This window comes from Natrix helvetica (genome assembly GCF_964273705.1).
Source record: "Natrix helvetica genome assembly, chromosome: 10".
In the NCBI taxonomy this organism is placed as follows: Eukaryota; Metazoa; Chordata; class Lepidosauria; order Squamata; family Natricidae; genus Natrix; species Natrix helvetica.
The window spans coordinates 7,513,462-7,537,449 of record NC_138561.1 but is presented as its reverse complement, the minus strand read 5'-3'; the positions used below and the strand labels follow the sequence as shown (position 1 = coordinate 7,537,449).

The following is a 23,988-nucleotide window of genomic DNA, read 5'->3' as shown; positions in this document are numbered from 1 at the left end:
ATATTCCAAAACTTCTCCAAGTGTGAAAGAATAGAGAGGCTATTTCAACCTCTTCCATCTCCACTCATCGGAGATCATAATCAAATCTTTTGATGACCACTCATCAAAACTTTCAAAATTTTCAACTCGGCTCAAAGGAGGAGACTTCCATGGAATTACAAAGCTGGAGTACGCATGGTGTGCTTGGTCAGAAGGCCAAAAGTCCCCCTTATATCTAAAAACCAACACCTTGCAAACTTACATAGACAGAATGGGGGCCACCATGTCGAGGGAGGCAATTAGAATGCCAAGCTCGGCAATCAGGGCTGTGAGCAGAAGAGCCCAGGTTGGTTCTCCATTCGCCTTTCCGTGGCCAAACACCTGTTTCAAAAGAAGTGGGGGGGAGGGGGAGGAGAGAGAAACAGAGACTGAAGAACAAAACTATTTTGTATGTCATCCTTTCATGATGAGTCACTTCAGCCCCATTCATAAGGAACTGATTGGATTCATCTCCTGTTTGGTCAAAACAGTGGCTTCCTCCTCACTTCTGAAAGAAGCATCTGTGCTCTCGAGTCTTCGTTTGGTACCGTAGGCCGATGAGAATTAGTTTCATACTCAGGAGATGACAACTTCCCTTGGCTTCAATTCCAGAAGTTATTGTCTTGAGGTCTTTAGCTCAGCCTCAGTGAGAACTTAGTCTAGCAAAGCCACTTAAATCCAGCATATGGTGCTGATGTTTTGACAGAAAATTGACCCAAATGACAGAGAAACAGCTTCGGATTGCAAGAGATCAGCATCTGTCTCCATTCACACAATGACTTCCAACACCAGACTCAGAGGTGGCATTCAGCAGGTTCTGACCAGTTCCGGGGAACCGGTAGCGGAAATTTAAAGTAGTTCGGAGAACCAGTAAATACCACCTCTGGCTGGCCCCGCCCCTATATATTCTCTGCCTCCCGAGTCCCAGCTGATCGGTAGGAAATGGTGATTTTGCAGTAACCTTCCCCTGTAGTGGGGAGGGAACAGAGATTTTACAGTATCCTTCCTCTGCCACGCCCACCAAGCCACGCCCACCAAGCCACACCCACCAAGCCACACACACAGAACCGGTAGTAAAGTATTTTGAATCCCAAACACTGACTGGACTATAATATTTTTTTTTCTCTTTCCCAGCCAGTTTAAGTATATCTGGGATTCAGGACAAGTACTGGAAATTAAGTTCAGAACAAAAGCTGTTGTAAGTCAGGAAGTCATAAATTGTAGAGAAACTATAACAGCTTCATGGAGATTGACGTTGAAGTGCCTTTAAGTCAGAACTGTGCCAAAGGTATTTTTTCAGGAGGCAACTGGACTTTCCTGTTTTTTTCCTTTGAAGACATTTCGCTTCTCATCCAACATGCTTCTTCATAGTGGAGAATGCAAGGATTGATACTCCTTGCAGAAAGCTGGTCATTTGCATCCTTTTAAGAGGGTCCTTGAGGCCGCTTGGAGGTTTGTCTGTGTCCTCAGAGTCACCTAAGTGGCGCAAACGGTTCCTGTAGTCTGCAATTCTTCTCTGGAAAGCCATTCCTACTCCCACACCATTCCAAGGAAGCTCATTCCAAATTGTATAGCTAAAAGCACCTTTGGGACAACCATGACCTGGATGACTGAGAATCTCTACAGACTTTTAAAGGAGAGATTGAGGGCAAAAGAAAAAGGGGACGACAGAGAAGGAGGTGGCTGGATGGAGTCACTGAAGCAGTAGGCGTGAGCTTAAATGGACTCCAGATGATGGTAAAGGACGGGAAGGCCTGGAGGGACGTTGTCCACGGGGTTGCAATGGGTTGGGTACGACTTCGCAACTAACAACAACAGACTTTTAGCTATACAATTTGGGATAAACACCCTTCAAATGGTGTGGGAGTAGGAATGGATTTCCAGAGGGAAAAAATTGCAGACTACAGGAACCATTTGAACCACCCAGGTAAACCTGAGGACCCAGGTAAACCTCCAGGTGGCCTCAACGACCCTCTAAAAGGATGCAAATGACCAGCTGCCTGCAAGGAATATAAATCCTTCCATTCCCCACCATCCAGTCAGAGCTGAAGAAGCTTCTGGGATGAGAAGCAAAACATCATCAAAAGAAAAAAAAGAAGAAAGTCCAGTTGCCTCCTGAAAAAAGCCCCTTTTGGGACAACCATGACCTGGATGAATGGGAATCTCTATGGACTTCGAGTCAGAAATATATTATCTTGCAAAATCTGGTCGGTGATGTCTAGTTACAAAATTAATTTGGGCTCAGAGGAACGGCGATCTTGGAGCCTTTCCTGCCCTCATGATTGCTGTCTGTTCAGCATTTGGGTTATTTTCATGCCAATGACACGCTTGCTTTTTCAAATGTAATAGAAGCGCAAATTCTCAAGATCAAACATTCTAGGAAGCTCCTTTTTTTCCAGGCAGTTTCTGCATCCTCTAGTTCCGTGATGGCGAATGTCTGACATGCAGAGCCATATTTGCCGGGACGGCAGCCCTTGGCAGCGCTTAGCTCTGGCGCGCATTCATGCGCCAGCCAGCTGATTTTCAGCCTTCCGGAGGCACATGGGAGGCTGTTTTCGCCCTCCCCAGGTTTCAGGAAAGCCTCTGGAGCCTAGACAGGGCGAAAAACAGGCCCAAAGGGAAGTTCGGGAATGAACTTCCAGTTGGCCCATTGGACCTGTTTTTCACCCTCCCAAGGCTTCGAGGGCTTTCCTGAAGCCTGGGGAGGGCAAAAAACGCCCCAACGGGCAAACATTAGAAAAAGGTTAGTTATCACTGCTCTAGTTCGATGTATCAAATTATTCCAATTTTCACTCTTTAAAAAAAATGGACTAACCCTGAGGAATGGAATAATGTTATCTTTGGCAATTGCTTGAAGGAGACGCGGGGCTCCAGTGAGGCTCTGCAATCCTGCTCCACAGGTAGAGAAGAAGGACCCGATCACGATGACCCATGGCGTGGGCCAGGCCAGCGTGCCCACCACTATGTTCTTGTTTACGGCATCACCGTACCTGTGAGGAGGAGGAGGAGGAGGAGGAGAAGAGACTTTGTCGTTTGAAAAGAGATTTGAAGTTGTTTCGTGTTTCCATCTGATTTTCAATTATTTTTCCAAGGACAAGTCAACTTACTCTACACATCAAGCAGGGGATTTCAAACTTTTTTAGACCATGAAACATGTTAGCACCAAAAATAACCTCAAAAACCTTTAGTCACATATGCATATATGACCTACATCTATCCATCCATCCATCTATCCATCCATCTCTATCTATCCATCCATATCCATAGCTATACCTATCTATCCATCCATATCTATCTGTCTGTCTGTCTGTCTGTCTGTCTGTCTGTCTATCTATCCATCCAGCCATCTCTCTATACATCCATATCTACCTATCCATCCATCCAACCATCCATCTCTCTATCCATCCATCCATCCATCCATCCATCCATATCTATCATCTATCTATCTATCTATCTATCTATCTATCTATCTATCTATCTATCTATCTATCTATCTATCTATCTATCATCTATCTATCATCTATCTATCTATCATCTATCTATCTATCTATCTATCTATCTATCTATCTATCTATCTATCTATCATCTATCTATCTATCATCTATCTATCTATCCATCCATCTCTCTCTATCCATCCATCCATCCATCCATATCTCTCTCCCTCTCTCTCTATCCATCCATATCTATCCATCCATCCATCCATCCATCCATCCACCCATCTCTCTCTCTCTCTCTCCTTTCCTTTCCTTCTCTTCCTCCCTCTTCCTCTTTTTGCTTCTCCTCCTTCCTCTCTTCCTCCTCTTCAATCATTACCATCAACACCCCTTATTCTCTCCTAGAAACCCATCAGTTTGAAAATCTCTCACAAAAGGGACTAGTAACCAAACTAGGTAAAAGTTAGCATGATCTCATAATATAAAGTGCTGAACTTGGGTTGGGTTGATGTGTACTGTATTAAACTCTTAGGGAAAAGGCGGAATACAAATACAAGCAAGCAACAGCAGAAGAGGTGGTCTTTTTATTAGATCATCTCACGTTTTACAAAATAGCCTCAGCCTTTTAAATTCCTCCCAAAAAACTATTCTTAGGAACCCGATAAATGCCGTTTTATTCTTAGACTGCACAGGGGCAGGATCCAGAGCCTTTAAAGGCAACTTGATAGCATTGGTAACGTCTAAAAGTTCCCATTCTCTCCATTTAAGAATGTAAGATAATACCAAATGTGGCTTAGCTGCATTTTTCCCCCTTTCCTCCCATCTGTTTCCACATTATCTGACAATGATTTCTTGGAAACGTAAGAGTCTGCTACTATTTTGCAATAATTAAATAATAAAAGTGCTGTCCTTGCAAAATGGCTCAAACAGAGACATTCAAGCGTCTACAAATGCTTTTAATGCAATCATAGAAAGGGGGAGGACATGGGTCAATTGTGCAAATTCATGACGGCTGAGCAATTCTGGGAATTCCAGGCGAAACACATTTGGATGTTGTCAGATGCAAAATATAAATAATGCATGCAAAGTATAGATTATTTGCATGATTATCCTGTTAAGAGCTATCAACGCAGTCACAGGACACCGTAGGGCAGCGTTTCCCAACCTTGCCAACTTTAAGATGGGTGGATTTCAACTCCAAGAATTCCCCAGCCAGCCGTGCTGTGAGTTCAGTCTCAGATTAATTCAGAAAGAACAATGCAAATTCTTACTCATCTTTGAGCAATTCTGGCTCAATTCTTTGAGCACCTCTTGGCTTCACCTACCATAACGTGCACTTTGAGGGATGACATAATTATTTTTTTAAAAGGCTAAATAAATAAAAGAGCCTTTAATAAAAAGTTAGTTGATAGTGGAATTTATAATTCCAGGCGGGGAGTGTACTACCCCAGTAGTATGGAATTTATAATTTCAGGCGGGGAGTATACTGCCCCAGTAGTATGGAATTTATAATTCCAGGCAGGGAATGTACTACCCCAGTAGTATGGAATTTATAATTTCAGGCGGGGAGTGTACTGCCCCAGTAGTATGGAATTTATAATTCCAGGCGGGGAATGTACTGCCCCAGTAGTATGGAATTTATAATTCCAGGCGGGGAATGTACTGCCCCAGTAGTATGGAATTTATAATTCCAGGCGGGGAATGTACTGCCCCAGTAGTATGGAATTTATAATTTCAGGCAGGGAGTGTACTGCCCCAGCAGTATATAGATAGTGTAGGAATTAAGAGCTGTCTCCTTTAAGAAACTACCTCCTGGGACATGTAGGCAGAGGCTGTCTTATGGGAAATGTAGTCATCATATCTGTCTTTCTGATTGGCCACTTGGGCGTTCTGCCTGCGTGCAGAACAAGTCGGTCATTTTAAATGCCATTGTGAACCAGAGAAGCAACGCATGTGCCTCCATTCAACATGGGAGCCAATTCATCATCTTTTTACACCACGTGATGGGACAAATTATGGAAAGTGAGAAGTATCTTAACACTGAACTGTTAAGTTTTGTTATTAAGAATGCCGGATAATAAACTTGATCTGAATGAGATTCCTAAGCGTGGAGTTAACTGCATGCCCTGAGCAAGCCTACAGCGCTCGAGGCACAACAATAAGGCAAGAGACTAGAAAACTGCCTTTAAAAAAAAGGAAAAGTGAAGTTTTAGAGTTTTAGCCATTCGTGTGCATTTCATATGGTACTTTTGAAAAGTCTGCATGATATGCTCCACATATAATAGTCCTGTGTGCTGAAAGCCGGTAATGTTTTTTTTTTTAGGGAAAAAATACATTCCATGGTAGGTTTGTCAAAAAGAAAAATCAGATATCTGCACTGCAAAGGAAAGTAGCAATAGGAATCAGAGAGAGAAAAATTGACAAATTTCCTTGAGAGGAAAATCTGGAATAATTACTTACTTATCTCTAAGAACAATGCCTTCAATGCAAGCTCCAAACAACAACACACAGCTGAAATCTGTGAGGTTAATCAAGGTTAAGGAAGCCAGAATTTTGATGCAATGAATTCCTAAAGGTAAAGGTTCCCCTCGCACATGTTGTTCCTGACTCTAGGGTGTGTGTGCTCATCTCCATTTTAAAGCCAAAGAGCCAGTGCTGTCCAAAGACGTCCCCATGGTCTTGTGGCCGGCATGACTAAACGTCGAAGGTGCATGGAGTGCTGTTACCCTCCCACCAAAGATGGTTCCTATTTCTCTACTTGCATTTTTTACATGCTTTCGAACTGCTAGGTTGGCAGAAGCTGGGACAAGTAACAGGAGCTCACTCCGTTATGCGGCACTAGGGATTTGAACCGTCGAACTGCTGACCTTTCTGATCAACAAGTGCAGCATCTTAGCCTCTGAACCACCGTGTCCCCCTACATTTATAGTAATCAGCCATAAATATCTCTTCTTCTTTTTAAATTCATGTTTTATTTGCAGTTTTCTTTTAATATTCCTCTTATTGTCAGCTAAGTCACAAAAATAGTCAGACTCTGCCAGTACAATTTGCAAAGTAAAATAGCAATGCTCAAGACAGCACAAAAGTCATCTTGATAATTTCTAACAGGCTGCCATTCTTCTTGTTTTCACACCTGTTCATGTGTTTTGTACGGAAGGAAGAAGTTGAGAAAGTGAAAAATAAGTGGAATAACCCTGATGAGTGCTGAACACGTCTGTTTTTATATCTTTGAGAGGGGCAAGAAATAGAATAGAATACAGAATAGAATGTAGAATAGAAAGACAAGATGCATTCGTCAAGAATCCTAAGGTACAACACTTAATGATAGTCATAGGGTACAAATAAGCAATCAGGAAACAATCAATATCAATATAAATCGTAAGGATACAAATACCTTGGAGGTACAAGAACAGGTAAATGAAAAGCATACCTATAACCAGCAGGAATACCTTCCTATGTTTATTTCAAAGGAACTTTCATTGCTATTCTAACGTTCTCTTTCCTTTCCAAGATTCATAGAGTCAGGGCAAATATTATTGGTCAGAGAGAATAGTCTGACCCTAAAAACGAAGCTTTTGAAGTACTAAAACCATAGCAAATACATTCCTATGTTTAAAGGATACAGACAAGAGATGTGGTGGCGATAGCCAGAATGGTTCCCACTGGAATAGATCTTTGAGCATCCTTGAGGTCACCTGATCGGTTGGAGCCGGCCATGATGCCTTAAAAGGAAAACAGAAAGACAGATAGGACTGATACTTCCAAAAAAAACCCTCACCCCACAACACACCAAAATACAGCCAGAGACTTCAGCCTCTGTATCTCCTCACCGGTCACAGAGGGGAAGAAGATCCCAACGAGGACAGTGAAGGAAGTCGCTATGTCCGCGTACACATACAAGTGGAGGTTGTTCTTATTTCCAGCTACGTCAGCAGAAGGACAGCTCGCCTTTTCCAGGATCTCGCCTTTCTCCAAGTAATTACCCCACACATTATCTGGGGTGGTAGAAACAAGACTCATCAGGAATAAATGAAAACGAAAAACAAAAACCAGCTCGCTAGGTTTACTTTGCACCAAGCAAAGTTTATACATAGGGGCTAAACTTAGTTGGTCTCCTTGGCGGTCCAGAAATGAGAAAATTCTTTACCAAGCAGAATAGCTAACAACTCTGGTAGATTCCATACTTAAAACCATTAAAAATCTGACAAGTCACAATGGGAGATAAGACAATCAAAATAGCTGTCATAACAACAGGAAGTTCCTCCCATTATGTATATGTCAGGGATCTGATGAAGACATCAGACAGGAAGTTCCTCCCACTATGTATAAATTATGGATCTTCAAACTTGGCAACTTTAAGACATGATCTTCATTTATGGAGTTCATGCTGGTGACTTCTGGGTGTTGAAGTCCAAAAGGCTTAAAGTCTCTAAGTTTGGAGACCCTTGATATATGTACAAGGGATGATCTTCAACTGTACAATCACAGCCACTATATCGTCTTTTTTGTGAGTTTGGTATTCCCACATTTCATTGTTGCACAAAGCCAGAAAAGTATATCATTTCCACGTCTTCCTCGCCTCCTCCTCTTCCTCCTTCATTGTATTGAATCTGAGATTATATCATTTCTTGTATTATGCAAGACACAACACTTCATTATCTTTAAAGCTCCCTATTGTTTAGACCATAAGTAGGCAACTTGGAACTTTCGTGTTGTTGTGGACCAACAAGGCCAATGACCTGGAGCTAAAGAATTGAAACCCAAAACATCTCAAAAGCCATGAAATGGCTCAACCTTTAACTGACTTACAATCATTTTACAAGGTTTGGAGATTTTCTTAGCCCTAGAGGGAGATGCCAGATGTAGGATGTGAGACCTTCAGCCCAGAAATCACACCGTCCTTGAACAATGGATAAAGAGAATGTTTCTGTATTGAGGTGGCTGTTTTAAGCATTCAGTTGTGTCCAACAATTGGGTACTTTATAGACAAGGGCTCTCCATGCTACCCTGTCAAGCACAGCTTCTTTCAATTGTTGGGTATACATCTTTGTATCAGTTTTGATGTTATAAGGCCGGTGTGTTCTTTGGTTGCCCCTTCTTATTCTACTAATCCTTCCTAGCATCGTTGCCTTCTCCAATGAATTTGGTTCTATGGATATAATTAGGAAAACAGATCCTTCCCATCTCCTGTCCTATTTAGTTCAATGGGATGTAATCAGTGTTTCTCAACCTTAAGATGTGTGGACTCCAGCTCCCAGAATTTCCCAACCAGCTATGTTGGCTGAGGAATTCTGGGAGCTGAAGTCCAAACATCTTAAAGTTGCCAAGATTGAAAAACAGTGGTGTACACCAACAGGACCTCTCTAAGGTTACAGACTCAATTTTCCCTCCATACAGCTGCAACAGGTCTTCCATAAAGATCCTGAATATGGAATTGGTGATATGCCAACCTTGATGTGTTCATCACTGCTCTTACTTCCTTTCATCCCCAAGTTATGCCATGGTGTTAAGATTACCTTTCAAAATTCCACTTGCCGCTCCTGGGATACCAACAATCTCGGTCACGTTATTTAAATGAAAATATTCATCGCAGTGGCTGGAGGTTGTGTTATAACCCGGGCAAAAGAGGTTGGTGAGCTTGGTGAGAACCGTCATATTGTTGATCACTGTCGTTTTGGCACATATATCAAACTGGTCCCTTGACAGAGTCCGATTGCCCAGCATGCACACCCTAGGGGGGGAAAAGGACATCAACGTTTCGATCACGTGAAAGTTTACACATTTCTACTCAAAGGAAAGTAGACCCCAACATTTCTCAAAAAGCTGCCAAAAACGGTTCATTAAAAATATGCAAGGATATATCTTTGTTTCTAATCTTATTAGGCCTCCTTTTGATAAACATCATGAAGTAAAGATATCGGTTCCCCTCGCACATATGTGCTAGTCATTCCCGACTCTAGGGGGCAGTGCTCATCTCCGTTTCAAAGCCAAAGAGCCAGCACTGTCCGAAGACGTGTATGTGGTCATGTGGCTGGCGTGACTAAATGCCGAAGGTGCACGGAGCACTGCTACCTCCCCACCAAAGGTGATCCTATTTTTCTACTTGCATTTTTATGTGCTTTTGAACTGCTAGGGATTCAAACCACCGAACTGCCAACCTTTCTGATCAACATGCTCAGCGTTTTAACCACTGAGCCACCTCGTCCGCTAAACACCACGAAGGGAGCAGGAATAAGACTAATCCAGCATCTGACTTCTCAAAATAAGCAGCCAGGCGTGTAAAACCGAGAGTGAAAACAGCAACATTTGCTGATATACAAAAAGAAACTTTTCGCTTAGCTCTTAGCTAAATTTATCCCCTTCATCAGTTTTCAGAGGAAAATTCCAAGTTCTAATATTAGCAATGAGGGATTGGGGGAAAAAACACCTTCTAACCTTTTTTGTTTTTACAAGTTGCATTCTTTTCAATTAAAGTTCCAATTTTGGTTTAGGAATTCAAACATTTTTTTCTATTCCAACCCATCTGAAAAGTTATTCAATTGGAGATATAAATATATATATATATATTAAGACACAGAGGAGGAAATATAAAGATTAAACAGATGGTAGACTGTACTTTGTATTCTTATAAGGTAAAGGTTCCCATTACACATATGTGAAAGTCGTTCCTGACTCTAGCGGGCGGAGCTCATCTCCGTTTCAAAGCCGAAGAGCCAGCGCTGTCCGAAGACATCTCCGTGGTCATGTGGCCGGCATGATTAAACACCAAAGGCACACGGAATGCTGTTACCTTCCCACCAAAGGTGGTTCCTATTTTTCTACTTGCATTTTTAACATGCTTTCGAACTGCTAGGTTGGCAGAAGCTGGGACAAGTAACAGGAGCTCACTCCATTATACGTCACTAGTGCTTCGAACCGCTGACCTTTCTGATCGACAAGCTCAGTGTCTTAGCCACTGAGCCAACGCGTCCCCTTCTGCATTCTTATACCAAAGCATAAAACAACACTGAACATTTGCATATGTGAGAACTTAAACAAACAAAACAAAGAGAAAAAAATGCAAATGTTGGACTTTTTCTATGTCCTTCCCTTTTGTGTTAACATTACTTGACTATATTATTACCACGCACATTATCTGTATATTTATTTATAGTGTATAAATGCCACTGTAAATAAATAAATAGAATGCACAAATCATGGAAGATTCCTTTTGAACCTTACTGCTTGTACATTTTGCCCAGAAACAGTTTCTAAGCAGATGCCTTAATAATCTGGTAAGTTTCAAAGATTCAGAAACTTTGTTGTTTTTACTTTAATAAATTTCACAAGGTGGTATCCTAGAAGTAATTCTGTATTAATTTAGTGCAAGAAAAACGAAGTCCAGTGACATCTTGGTTTTCTAAAAATAAAAAAAACCACCACAGGGCCACTAATGACAAAAGCAAAGCCTTTAAATGACTCCAAAATAATTAATACATTTAGTAGGAATTCCATTGATAGGTTCATTGTTAGGAGCTTCTGCCATTACAAGTAGTCCTCGACTTATGACTGCAGTTGAGCCCAAAATGTCCAGTTCTTAAGTGAATTTTGCCCAATTTAATGACCTTTCTTGTCACAGTTGTTAAGTGAATCGCTACAATTGTTCGCAACTTTTGTCGGAAAGTTGTCAGATAGAATGTCAAGGATTCTAATTGTTCAGGTGTGTGTCTCTTTCTGCAGTGCAAGGACTCTAAGCTCACCCTGCCTCTTAACACCTTCCTCCAAGCTGGCTAGAGATTTTACCCCACAACTGGCATTTACAAGTTGACCTCCCCAAGTACTTCTACTTACGGGAAAAAAGGTGGACTGAAGATGGATTTAATCGAGCCAGCATAGATGGATAAGATGGAAATGATGACACAAGCCAAAAAGAGTGAAGCAAACTTGTTCACATATTTTACACCCACAAAGACCACAAGAGCCATGAAGCTGAGAAATAAGGTCCCATAGACTCGCATGTTATTCAGTGTGGCACTGGAAGTATCATGGGCCCCAGTTGAATGGAAAATGGCAGCCTGGGGAGCAATATATGTCTGAAAAGAGTAAGAACATGACTTTAGTGTTGGCAACAAAAACAAGTTGTGCAAGGCACACATTGGGAAGTCAAGAGGTACACAACATCCAGAAGTAAGTCAGACACCATGGCCCTTCCCCTCCAATTAGGCCAGCCACTAGACGATTTGAGATGGAAGCTTCCAGAATTTCAACCAAGATGACTTCTGAACCATGATGGACCCGGGAAACCTGAGAACGGTCATCCTAACACAGTGCTCCTCAACCTCACTAAATTTAATGTGTGCAGACTTCAACTCCTAGAATTCCCCAGCCAGTTGAAGAGTTCTGGGATCTGAAGTCCACAGATCTTTAAAACTGCTGTGGTTGAGAAACACTGTCCTGCTAAAGGAACCCTGCAGTGGAGATGCCTTTGCACAACCAATAGACCTTAAAAAGGAGAAGATATATTGTAGAATTCCATTCTTACTTCTTAAACATGGATTATAATCCCATGGTACCTGAACTAGGATTATGTCCCATTCAGTTCAGAGGGTCTTACTTCTCAATAAACGTAAATGACATATCATCGCCATCACCAACACCTACAATGTACCTATATTTTTCTAAGTGTGAGACATTAAGAGACAAGAAACGACAACTTATTTTAAAACTAGTTGATAACCTGGCGTTGCCCGGGTATTTATTTATAGGGGGGGGGGAATGTCCAAAGCAAACGTAATTTCTAATGTTAGATTTTCCCCCTTACCAGAGGGAGGCCCCTTGTGGAGTACTGTGAAGACATTACCCATGGCAACTCCACTGTGCTATGAGTAGAAGCCATTTTACAGCAGTACGGTAGAAGCCATTTTAAGGCACAACAGGCTGTATCTTAACAGAACACAAACCCCGAGAAATATTAGAGGTGTCCTACCCCCACAGTATTTTTCTCCAGAGGGTAAGTCATCTGTGTACCAAGTTTGGTTGAAATTGCTCAAGGCATTCCAGAGTTATGCTGGAACACATACACACACAGACATTTATATATATAGAGAGAGAGATATATAATATAATAGATATGATATAAAGAAAGTAGGAAGGAAATTATTGCAAGAGGTTCTTCAATTCTGGTGGAGGACAAAACTTGCACTCCAAGCCATGGATTTCTACGTTTTAAGGGATATTCGTTTTACTGCCACTAAATCCTATGATCAAAGCAAGAAGGCAAATATCTGCTTCCTGCTTCTCCTCGCTGGCCTCAGATCTACACTGCAAAAATCTAAAAGACATCTACTCTTTAAAATGATCAGCCCAAAGTCTATCTCAGGCAGTAACACCCAGAAATGTTATTCCATTCTGTGCAATCCTAACATTTTAATGCATAATATCCGTAAAACAGAGAAGGGCAAACGACAGCATTCTTCTCCAGATCTTTGAGGTACCAGCTTCAGTCAGTCCCATCTAGCATGGCGGGGAGTAAAATATGATGGGAGATGGAATCTTAATAAAAAGTAAAGAATTATGAGTGGCCTATCCTTGCTATCTGAACACCGCCAAGAGCAGCATGTCAAGCCAGATAACGCTTTGAAGTTTTAAGAAAATAGATGCTTCAATTAGCAGAAGCAATAATGGAACAATCTCAACGAATCTCTCTACATGTTCATTGGTAATTCTGATACACTGTGACTTCTCTGGCAATATATCTGTTGACTACTTACCAGTAGGATCTCAATGGCACCCAGGATGTACATGGCACCTGCGAATGTTGTTCCCAAGTAGAAACACAGTCCCACTGCACCTCCAAATTCAGGACCCAGTGATCTGGAGATCATGAAGTAGGAACCACCAGCTACCACACAAAAATAAAAGTGAAAAGGTTTTTTTAAGCAAATAAATTAAACAAATATCCAACATGACGATGCTCACCAGGAGATGGGGAGTTCTAGTCCCACCTTAGCTGTGAAAGCCGGTTGGGTGACTTTGGGCCAATCACCAGGAAATGGGAAGTTCTAGTCCTACCTTAGCTGTGAAAGCCGGTTGGGTGACTTTGGACCACTCACCAGAAGATGGGGAGTTCTAGTTCCACCTTAGCTGTGAAAGCCAGTTAGTTGACTTTGGGCCAATCACCAGGAGATGGGGAGTTCTAGTCCTAGCTTAGCCGTGAAAGCCGGTTGGGTGACTTTGGACCACTCACCAGAAGATGGGGAGTTCTAGTCCCAGCTTAGTCGTGAAAGCCGGTTGGGTGACTTTGGACCACTCACCAGAAGATGGGGAGTTCTAGTCCCACCTTAGCTGTGAAAGCCGGTTGGGTGACTTTGGGCCAATCACCAGGAGATGGGGAGTTCTAGTCCCAGCTTAGTCGTGAAAGCCGGTTGGGTGACTTTGGACCACTCACCAGAAGATGGGGAGTTCTAGTCCCACCTTAGCTGTGAAAGCCGGTTGGGTGACTTTGGGCCAATCACCAGGAGATGGGGAGTTCTAGTCCCAGCTTAGTCGTGAAAGCCGGTTGGGTGACTTTGGACCACTCACCAGAAGATGGGGAGTTCTAGTCCCACCTTAGCTGTGAAAGCCAGTTAGTTGACTTTGGGCCAATTACCAGGAGATGGGGAGTTCTAGTCCTACCTTAGCTGTGAAAGCCGGTTGGGTGACTTTGGACCACTCATCAGAAGATGGGGAGTTCTAATCCCACCTTAGCTGTGAAAGCCAGTTGGTTGACTTTGGGCCAATCACCAGGAGATGGGGAGTTCTAGTCCCAGCTTAGCCGTGAAAGCCGGTTGGGTGACTTTCGACCACTCACCAGAAGATGGGGAGTTCTAGTCCCACCTTAGCTGTGAAAGCCAGTTAGTTGACTTTGGGCCAATCACCAGGAGATGGGGAGTTCTAGTCCCGCCACCCATGAAAGCCAGCTGAATGATTTTGGGCCAGTCCTCTCTCTCAACCCAACCCACCTCAATAGGGTCGTTGTTGTGGGAAAAACAAAAGGAGGGAAGTGTGTTGGGTAAGTTTGCCACCTTGAGTTATTTGTAAAAATAATAAAGACGAGATAGAAATATACATTAAAAAAAATAAAAAAATAAAGACTTTCACAGCTAAGAGAAGCAGAATTTTTTCTGGAAAACTAAATGTCAGGATGTTAACAGGCTACTACAACAGACTGTCTGTGAAAGCCTGCTTCGTATAATGCTGGGAAAAGTGGACAGCAAGGAAAGAAAAGGAAGAACAGAAGCAGAGTGGATGAAATCAGAGCAGTGGTGGGTATACCTGATGAAATACCTAAAGGAACAGGTTGGCAATAGCAATAAGACTTATATACCGCTTCACAGTGCTTTTCAAGCTCTCTCTAAGCGGTTTACAAAGTCAGCCTATTTACCCCCAACAATCTGGGTCCTCATTTTCCCAACCTTGGAAGGATGGAAGGCTGAGTCAACCTTGAACCGGTCAGGATCGAACTTCTGAAAGTGGGCAGAGTTAGCCTGCAATACTACATTCTAACCACTGCGCCAACACATCTCTGTTCTGGGGAAAATCTATCTAGGTCGTTGATATCAGCTTGACAGCAAGTCATTCATTCATCTTTTCTCCCCACTGGGACTGAGCTTCAAAATTATAATCATGACAAATCAATCACAATGTACCTGGAACTACACCATTGGTTGCAATTGCGCTCATTGATATAGCTGTCAGCATGGTCTGTGAATGACAATAACACAGTTTAAATATATAGCAATGCAAGAATCATCAAATTTAAATACACCACATGTTTGCAAAGGGACGTAACGGAATCTTTTAGTTATTTGTCTTTCCAACCCAAAAGAATGTTATCATATAAGGGGTTTGGGATTCTGTACTGTCCATCCAACAGAAGGATAAATTTCTGGAAATTGAACAGAACAAGTCCAAATTCGGTAGGGATGAAAACACATGTCTTTTTCATTATTACAGGGAATTCTAGCAATTTTAGGGGTTAACAGATGTTTCCTCCACTGATGAGGTTACTTAGTTTGTGTAATGAAACATCTCCAACAAAACAACCAAGCTTAGAGACAACCAAGGACCTCACAGTTGAAGCGTAAGCAAAAATATTCTCCTTTAATGTTTCCCTTCACTTGCATCAAATGGGCCTGTTTTAATGGAACGGAAAAAGCACAGAAGTAGAAGAATGTGCCAATGGAACATCAGATTCAGTCTTTAGATCCAGAATTCCTTGATTCAAAGTACATATTTAGCCAACCAATGTGTTGAGTCCTGGTTTCCATCTCACAAGCCTTGGGGTTTTCAGTAAAAAAAAGAAAGAAAAAGGAAAATACAGGGAAGAAATCCACCAAGCTGGAAGCTGTCCAGTCATACATTTGGACATTGAGATATGTCCATCGGGAAGGTTCTGGATAAAAAGTCACGGAAGAGTTGGAAGACAAGAAAGTCGGTGGCATCTAAAGGATGTTTGTCCCTAGGCCCATGATGGTGAACCTATGGCACAGGTGGCACGCAGAGCCCTCTCTGTGGGCATGTACAGTGTCGCCAGCTGCTATTCTGCTTTCTAGCACACATATGTGTGCCAGCCAGCTGGTCTTGGGAAAACAGCCTGAAAATCGCCCCAAAACGCCCCAAAACCAGGGCATTTTTCAGGCCATTTTCAGGCTGTTTTTCAGGACATTTTCCAGGACATTTTCAGGGTGTTTTTCAGGGCGTTTTTAGGCCATTTTTAGGACTCTCCTCAGGCTGTTTTTTAAGGCTGTTTTTGGCCTGGAAAACATTCTGAAAATGGCCCAGAAAATGGCCAAAACCAGCCCCAAAACAGGCATGCACATGCTGGCCAGATAGTCCTTGGGTTTCTGGTACACACACATGACGTGCATGCAAGCACATTCCAGTTTGGGTACTCAGTGCCAAAAAGGATCGCCATCCCTGCCCTAGGCCATATACTCACACAACAGCAGCAGATTAAGACAATGATGAAGGCCTGGAAGACACCTGCTGTCCCCACTATCCATGTCAGCCGAAGGAAAAGGATGACGCCAAAGATATTTTGCATGCATGGCAGGTAGACGCCCATCAGGGTACCCATACTGGGAGACTGAAACAAAAGAAGAAATCATCTCAACAAAGTTGCACGATGGATTCTGTAGTCCAAGCACCGTTCCACTCTCTTCAGGGATGCCTCTTGGCCGGGCAGTCATCTCCTGTGACAAAAAATTAATCATCTACACCCAAAGCCTGCCCTTTTCTTCTAAAAGTCACCTGTAAGCACATGGAGATTTAGCCAAGGGATTGATTACGATTTATGAGCTTCCATCAGAGGCTGTCTTTTTGCCCATCTAAATCAAAGGTCCCCAACCTTTTGGGCACCAGGGAACGGTTCCATGGAGAGGGGACTTTTCATGGATCAGAGGGGGAGGGCGTGGTTTCGCGTGCTGCCTACATCCCGCGTATGGGACTTCACTTGTTTGTGGGGCACGGTTTCTGGCATGCCGTGGCCCAGTGTCGGTCCACGGATTGGGTGTTGGGGACCCGATTGGCTGGGCCTTGCAAAGTTGAATCCTCACAAAGAAAAATTGAACCCCGAAACTGAAGAAAGCTACATACTTTTGAAACTTTACTTCTCGAGCCTTCGGCATTTTCGGCTTCTTCATGTTCCTTGGCTCCCTGAGTGAGATTTGTGTAGCTGACCAATTTGCCCAATAAAGAGGACACCTTCGGACGAATATCCAGTTCTTCCTACAAAAGGGAAACGTGCAAGAATACATTGGTCAACGGGTGCAGTAGAGTTTTAGCATTTTGGCCCCGGAAATGCTTCGCCTGGGTGCTTCAACTCTTGCGTGGTGCTCTCTGAAGGGAGGCCTAAAAGCAACCTACCCCCATGGCACTACTTCAGCATCCTTTCTTGGCAATTTCCAGCAACACGGGCGAAACCAAAACGAACAGACGAAGGGGATGGACCTCCCAGAGGAAGAGGGACATTCCTGGTTGCCACCAAGCCAACTTCTGGAAAGGCTAATTAAGCAAGCAGGCTGATGGGCCAGTGGCAGCATCTCTCTGTAGCCATCTCTATGGAAACGAGTTCACAAAATGGACCATCTTGTTGCAACCCACAAAATAGCCAGGCTGCTGAGCATTTTGCTTTTTCTTTAAAAAAGGCCATGAGACAGAATAGAGATATAATTTGAGAGAGGGAATTATCCTAAATTTTGGCAGTTTTCGAGCATCCTAACTGGCCAGCCAGAAAAGCAACGGAAAACATTCATCCAAGGTTTTTTTTTTTAATTTCTATAAATGCATTCATATCAATGAATAGTTTCATTTGTTTTTATTTCTCGTCTGTGCAATACTCAGCATGGGGATCAATTTTTAAATGTGATCCGTTACCCCACCAAATCTCTAAAATAAAACAGGACCTTCAGAAAAAAAATATTATAACATATTGCTGAAAGCATCCTTAGGATGAATGATTATTTTTAAAGGCAGGGATGACAACCAAATTGGTGTATCTGTGACAGCCATGGTAAACTAGTTCCTTGTACTGAGTCAATTTTTTTAGGAAATTAAAAAAAAATCAATCATGGATTTCTACAGGGGCTGCCACAAAGAAGAGGGAGTCAAGCTATTCTCCAAAGCACCTGAGGGTAGAAGCAATGGGTGGAAACTAATCAAGAAGAGAAGCAACTTAGAACTAAGGAGAAATTTCCTGGAAGTTAGAACTATTAATCAGTGGAACAACTTGCCTCCAGAAGTTGTGAAAGCTCCAACAATGGAAGTTTTAAAGAAGTGATTGGATAACCATTTGTCTGTGGTGTAGGGTCTCTTGCCTAAGCAGGGGGCTGGACTAGAAAACCTCCAAGGTCCCTTCCAACTCTTCTATTCTATTCTATTCTATTCCATTCCATTCCATTATATTACCGTATTTTTTGCCCTATGAGACGCACTTTTTTACTCCAAAAAAGAGGGTGAAAATCTAGGTGCGTCTTATACGCCGAATGTAGCCACCTAGGTCATCTAAAAATGGGGGACATAAAATTGTTCTTAAACTGCTGTTAACTTTATACAGTTGATATAAAATATTTTACTACAGTATTTGGTTCAGAATCTTTTTTTTCTAGATTTTCCTCCTTTAAAATTGGGTGCGTCTTATATTCCGGAGCGTCTTATAGGGCGAAAAATACGGTATATTCTATTCTATTCTAATTCATTCTATTGTAGATTTATTGCCAACATTCCTCGTGATTCAGATCTTTGGTCCATTTAAGTGAGTAGAGCAGCGTTTCTCGACCTTGACAACTTTAAGATATGTGGGCTTCAACTCCCAGAATTCTGCCCTAGAGTCATGGATCCTGTCCAATAGAGCAGCTTCCATAAACAAGGAGCTTCTTGTCCTTCCATATTAAGCTATCTCCCCATCCTCCTCTCCCAGCCAGCTAGAACTGCACTGCCAAGATAACATCAAGAGTCAAATCCCAAACCTGTGAGTAGCCATCGTCCCAGGAGTTATTGTAAGACATGCTCATCTCATCCCATGGATAACCCAATTTCTCTTTTCTGAGCTGGTATCCAGGCATCAATTCTCTACTATGATGCGAACCAAAGTTCCATAACAAGCACTGGAGCAGTGGTGCTTAACCTTGGCAACTTGAAGATGGCTGTAGGTCAACTCCCAGAATCCACCAGCCTGCTGGGAGATGAAGTCCATTCATCTTCAACTTGCCAAGGAAGTGTAGAGCCGAGATACAGTTTACCTTCTTCTACAAATTACTTACAGATACAACCTTAAAGCTGATTGATTCACAGATAACACCACCGCATCCCTTTAAAATGACATTGTATACTTTGAAACTTTTCTAGGAATTGAAGGGATTACAATCAAATCAATACATTTATGACTGCCGTGGTAAATTAATTCCTTCCGTTGAGTCAATTTTTTAAAAAGGAAATTTTAAAAAAAATCACTTATCTTTGGTCATTTATTCTACTGCAGATTTAGTGTCAACATTCCTCATTTTGCAATGTAAAATATTAATTGTTCATATGTAGCTGCCAGAAAACCATGAGTTCTGGTCTCGCCTTAGAGCTGGGTGACCTTGAGCCAATCACTTTGTCTCAGCTCCAGGAAATAGGCAATGGCAAACAATTCTGAAAAACCTTGGCAACAGAACTGCAGGGACTTGTCTAAGCTCAAAGAATTGCATCAGAAGAAAAACAACAACAACTAGTTGAATAACAACTGTACAAGTTTCCACATAGTCTTTAAAGGTAGTCATGTACAGAGTACATTATAGTAATGATTACTACCAAGTAATGATAAGAACACAAGAGTGATGCGGTGGCCTAGAGGTAGTGCTCTCGCCTCACAATCTGGAGGTTGTGAATTCGATCCTAGGTAGAGGCAGATGTTTCTCTCTCTGGGCACAATGAGAATATATTTGATGGAAACAAAACTCTGCATTGGTGACAGGAAGGGCATCTGGCCAGTAAATACTCAGCTCCATTCAGTTGCCCAAGACTCCACCCCGCAAGGGATTATGGGGCCCTTAAAAGAAGATGATGAATGATAAGAACATGAGTTACAAAATACTTCCTAATTTAGATCAATATTTGTTTCTTTTAGATCAAACTTTTCCTGAACAAAAACATTTATTATGGATGCTGAGAGTCTTTGAACATCTTTGTATGATTAGGTTACAAACTGAAGGCATAAGGGGGGAAAAAGCCCTATAGTTTGAATTGAGCCAGAACCTCCTTGATGTCCTTCAAAACTCCACTTGTTGAACAAGCGCCAAAATGAGCATTCTGGAAAGCTGAAAAATTGACCCCCCAAAAAAATGAAATTTCAAGCATCGTTACCTCAAATAAGGCCAGGTTTCGGTCGTAGTAATCTCCTTTGCCTGGATCCAAGCTGTTGAGGAAGGGGCAACTCTCTTTATGGTTGCCATGTCCTGTAGAAAGAGAAATAAGGGTGGACGTCGTTTTAGAAAGGAGGTTGTCAGATTTCCTAAAAATGCCCCAATTGATTCATAAGTATCGAGTCAAGTTTTCAATACAAAACTAGTCATTTATTAGGAGCATCATTAGGCAAGATCTGTTCGCAGTCAAGCCCATGCTTTGTTTGATTTAATCCTGAACTTTATCCCTGTTCCTCCCCTCCCCTCACTCTGTGTCATAAATCACATTCCCCAATGAGGTGCACACCCCTCCCAAACCGGTTGCAGTAATCTGAGATCCGACTCCAGCCGACAGTATGCATGAAATGCACTCCCCCTCCTTCTCTCCCCATGAAAACACTGGGAGTTGACAGAGATGGTATTCAGCCGGTTAGAATCGGTACGCCAAACCGGTAGTGGAAATTGCGAGTGGCCCCTCCCCTCCCCTCCCCGGCTCTATGCCGTCATATTTAGGCACGTTTTCAAGCCGTGCACATGTGTACAAGCCATGCGCACGATCAAAGCACATACGCAGAAGGCTGAGTGCGTGCGTGGACACACGCACTCACATTTGTTACCCGGTAGAGAAAGTAAGTGAATATTATCCCTGGAAGGGAAGTGCAGGAGAATTCTGAGGAACAATAGGGAGGGAACTATCCCTCCATTGCATTTTACATTGCTGTAAATTGGATAATCACCGATCACTTTGGGATTATTGGTGGCTTCTTCTCTTCTTGTGTATAAATCATGGCTTGTCAGCCAGCTAAAGTGGCATAAAAGGATTTACCTTTATACAACCCAAATCGTTTCTGGTTTTCTGTTTGATGTTGATTAGAAAATGTCTTTATTACAAAGGCTTCTAGGTCTCTTCACTCATAAAACTCTAACCAGCTTACTAGCAGTACGTTCAATACATATGGTGCCTTTGCAATAAATCAACCTTTATCCAGTGAAACATATCAATTAAAAAAAAAACATTGGTGATTCAGATAGTTAACCACGCCATTATAAAATTATGGTATTATCAAGCAGATTAACCTCAACTATAACAATGCTTAATTTCAGGAATTGTGGAGTTCTTGGTGCTCTCTGAACTTGTTGGTTGCTCGCAAACATTTATTTATTTGACTTTATCTATCTTTAGGGATGAGGTAGCTCAGGGACTGAGACGCTGAGCTTGTCAATCAGAAAGGTCGGCAGTTCGGTGGTTTGAATCCCTAGCGCCACATAACGGAGTGAGCTCCCATTACTTGTCCCAGCTTCTGCCAGCCATAGGGAACTGACTCAATGATAATATGCTGGATATGACCTCAATATGGATTCTCTTAGATGCCCGTGGTTTGTATGTGCCCTTTAGAGCTAAACATGTGTGAATACACCCCTTCAAATTGATCCTGGTAACCACTGTTGTAACTTCCAGACAAATCTACCTGGATGACTGAGGATCTTCATAACTGCCCCTAACTATGAGGGATGCGGTGGCTAAGATGCTAAGCTTGTCGATCAGAAAGATCAGCAGTTTGGCGGTTCGAATCCCTAGCACCGTATAACGAGTAAGCTCCCATTACTTGTCCCAGCTTCTGCCAACTTAGCAGTTTGAAAGCATGTAAAAATGCAAGTAGAAAAATAGGGACCACGTTTGGTGGGAAGGTAACAGCATTCTGTGCGTCTTCGGCATTTAGTCATGCTGGCCACATGACCACGGAGACATCTGGACAACGCTGGCTCTTTGGCTTTGAAAGGGAGATGAGCACTGCCCCCTAGAGTCGGGAAGGACTAGCACATATGTGCAAGGGGAACCTTTATCTTTACCTTCTCCTTCTGTTTCTCTCTCTTTCTCTCACTCACTCTTTCTCTCTAACTTTCTCTTTCTTTCTTTCTCTTTATCCTTAACTTATATTTTTAACTGTAACTTTAATTTTATCCTCCTCCACCACCACTACCTCCTCCTCTTCTCTATTGGATTTTCAGAAACTCTTGATTTATTTTCTGAGCAGTTCTTCATGCCGCCCTCCACTCCCACCAGTCCTGGAAATGCTCTCAGAATTTCATTCCTGCAGAAGACCAGACTTCCCTGAGGAACCATCTAATTCTCTACAATATTGTGAAAGTAGCAGCAGGTAGCCACTGCAACATTAGCAGAATTGTTATTGTTCCTGTGAAAATAGAGCATCAAAGGCAGTGTCATTTTTTTTTGCTAAGATCACCTTCATTTAAAGTTCTGAGAAATCTGGGCTCCTCATATTGTTCCAGCTCATAAGCCTTGTATTAGCCTGATCCAATTTTCTACTGTCCAGGTGCCTTCCAAAACTTAAACACCATGGTAAATAGCTGGCCAAGTTGTAGTCTCTGAGAACAACCACTTTAAACTCAATGTAAATAGTTCTAAACTTGACTGTAAAAAATATGATTTCTGTAATCGAATTGTCGAAGTTTGGAATGCCTTCCCTGATTCAGTTGTCTCAGCCACACATTTTCACAGTTTCAGTCACAAATTGACTTCCGTGGACCTCACTTCGTACTCAAGAGGTCCGTAGAGGGGCCGTGTATAAGGGCACTAATGGACCTATCGTCCCTGTCACTGTATTTTTATATTATTCCTGTTTTTTGTTTCTGTTTGGCAAATTACAATAAATAAAAAATAAACAAACAAACTGGAGAATGCAGAGTAGGGAAAATGTGGTACCCCGTTTTTCATTTCATTCCAAGCTCATTGTCTTCTTTTTTGCTCTACAATTCATTTGCTCATAATGCTATTGACAATTGCAACTCCGGTTTGGAAAAAAAAAAGAAAGAGGATTTACAACCATTAGATTACCAGAAGTATTTAACTGCCAACTGGAAAGCATTTGGCTAATGAAATAGAAACTCGTCTGACTGTTTGCCTTTTTAAAGAATTCTAACATGTACCTGAGAGTTTGGAAGAAGGACAGAAAAAATTAGCCAGGTTCACTTTGCGACTCTATTGGTGAAGTCCAAGAAATCCACTTGGAGGAGACCTTCCAATTCTCAGGAGAATTGGAAAGCCTTGGAAGCAGAGAGGAACCTTAAGCTCAAAATCTGACAATGCAGATTTTGCAGTATGACTCGTGCAATATACTGCACAAGTCAAAAAGAGGGCTGTGAAAATATCTACAGACCCTTCGCATCCTGGACGTAAATTGTTTCAACTCCCACCCTCAAAACGACGCTATAGGGCACTGCACACCAGAACAACTAGACACAAGGACAGTTTTTTTCCTGAATGCCATCACTCTGCTAAACAAATAATTCCCTCACCACTGTCAAACTATTTACTAAGGCTGCATTACTATTAATCTTTTCATTGTCCCTATCTCCCGTCTCCTCCCACTTATGACTGTAACTTTGTTGCTTGTATCCTTATGATTTATATTGATTGTTTCCTAATATGATTTGATTGCTTATTGATTGCTTATTGATTGACTATCATTTTATGTACCCTCATAAGCACCAAAGACAAATTCTTTATGTGTCCAATCACATTTGGCCAATAAAGAATTCTATTCTATTCTATTAGAATATTCTCTTCTCTTCTCGTGCAGTCTAGTCTAGTCTAGTCTCTTCACCTCCTCCTC

At 42.1% G+C, this 23,988-nt stretch overlaps 1 protein-coding gene across 1 annotated transcript in view; it reads right to left on the bottom strand.

The window, feature by feature from the left end:
* SLC12A4 (solute carrier family 12 member 4) overlaps nucleotides 1-23,988 on the bottom strand; it is a 62,210-nt gene that overhangs the window by 20,673 nt on the left and 17,549 nt on the right. The window contains exons 2-13 of the mRNA XM_081963333.1: nucleotides 20,316-20,407; nucleotides 17,067-17,198; nucleotides 16,411-16,557; nucleotides 15,119-15,173; nucleotides 13,202-13,332; nucleotides 11,283-11,524; nucleotides 8,969-9,183; nucleotides 7,283-7,447; nucleotides 7,076-7,174; nucleotides 5,913-5,970; nucleotides 2,834-3,008; nucleotides 242-360 (exon numbers count right to left, since the gene is read on the bottom strand). Coding sequence (XP_081819459.1) covers nucleotides 242-360; nucleotides 2,834-3,008; nucleotides 5,913-5,970; nucleotides 7,076-7,174; nucleotides 7,283-7,447; nucleotides 8,969-9,183; nucleotides 11,283-11,524; nucleotides 13,202-13,332; nucleotides 15,119-15,173; nucleotides 16,411-16,557; nucleotides 17,067-17,198; nucleotides 20,316-20,407 — 1,630 coding nt within the window. The remainder of the gene's footprint in view (nucleotides 1-241; nucleotides 361-2,833; nucleotides 3,009-5,912; nucleotides 5,971-7,075; nucleotides 7,175-7,282; nucleotides 7,448-8,968; nucleotides 9,184-11,282; nucleotides 11,525-13,201; nucleotides 13,333-15,118; nucleotides 15,174-16,410; nucleotides 16,558-17,066; nucleotides 17,199-20,315; nucleotides 20,408-23,988) is intronic.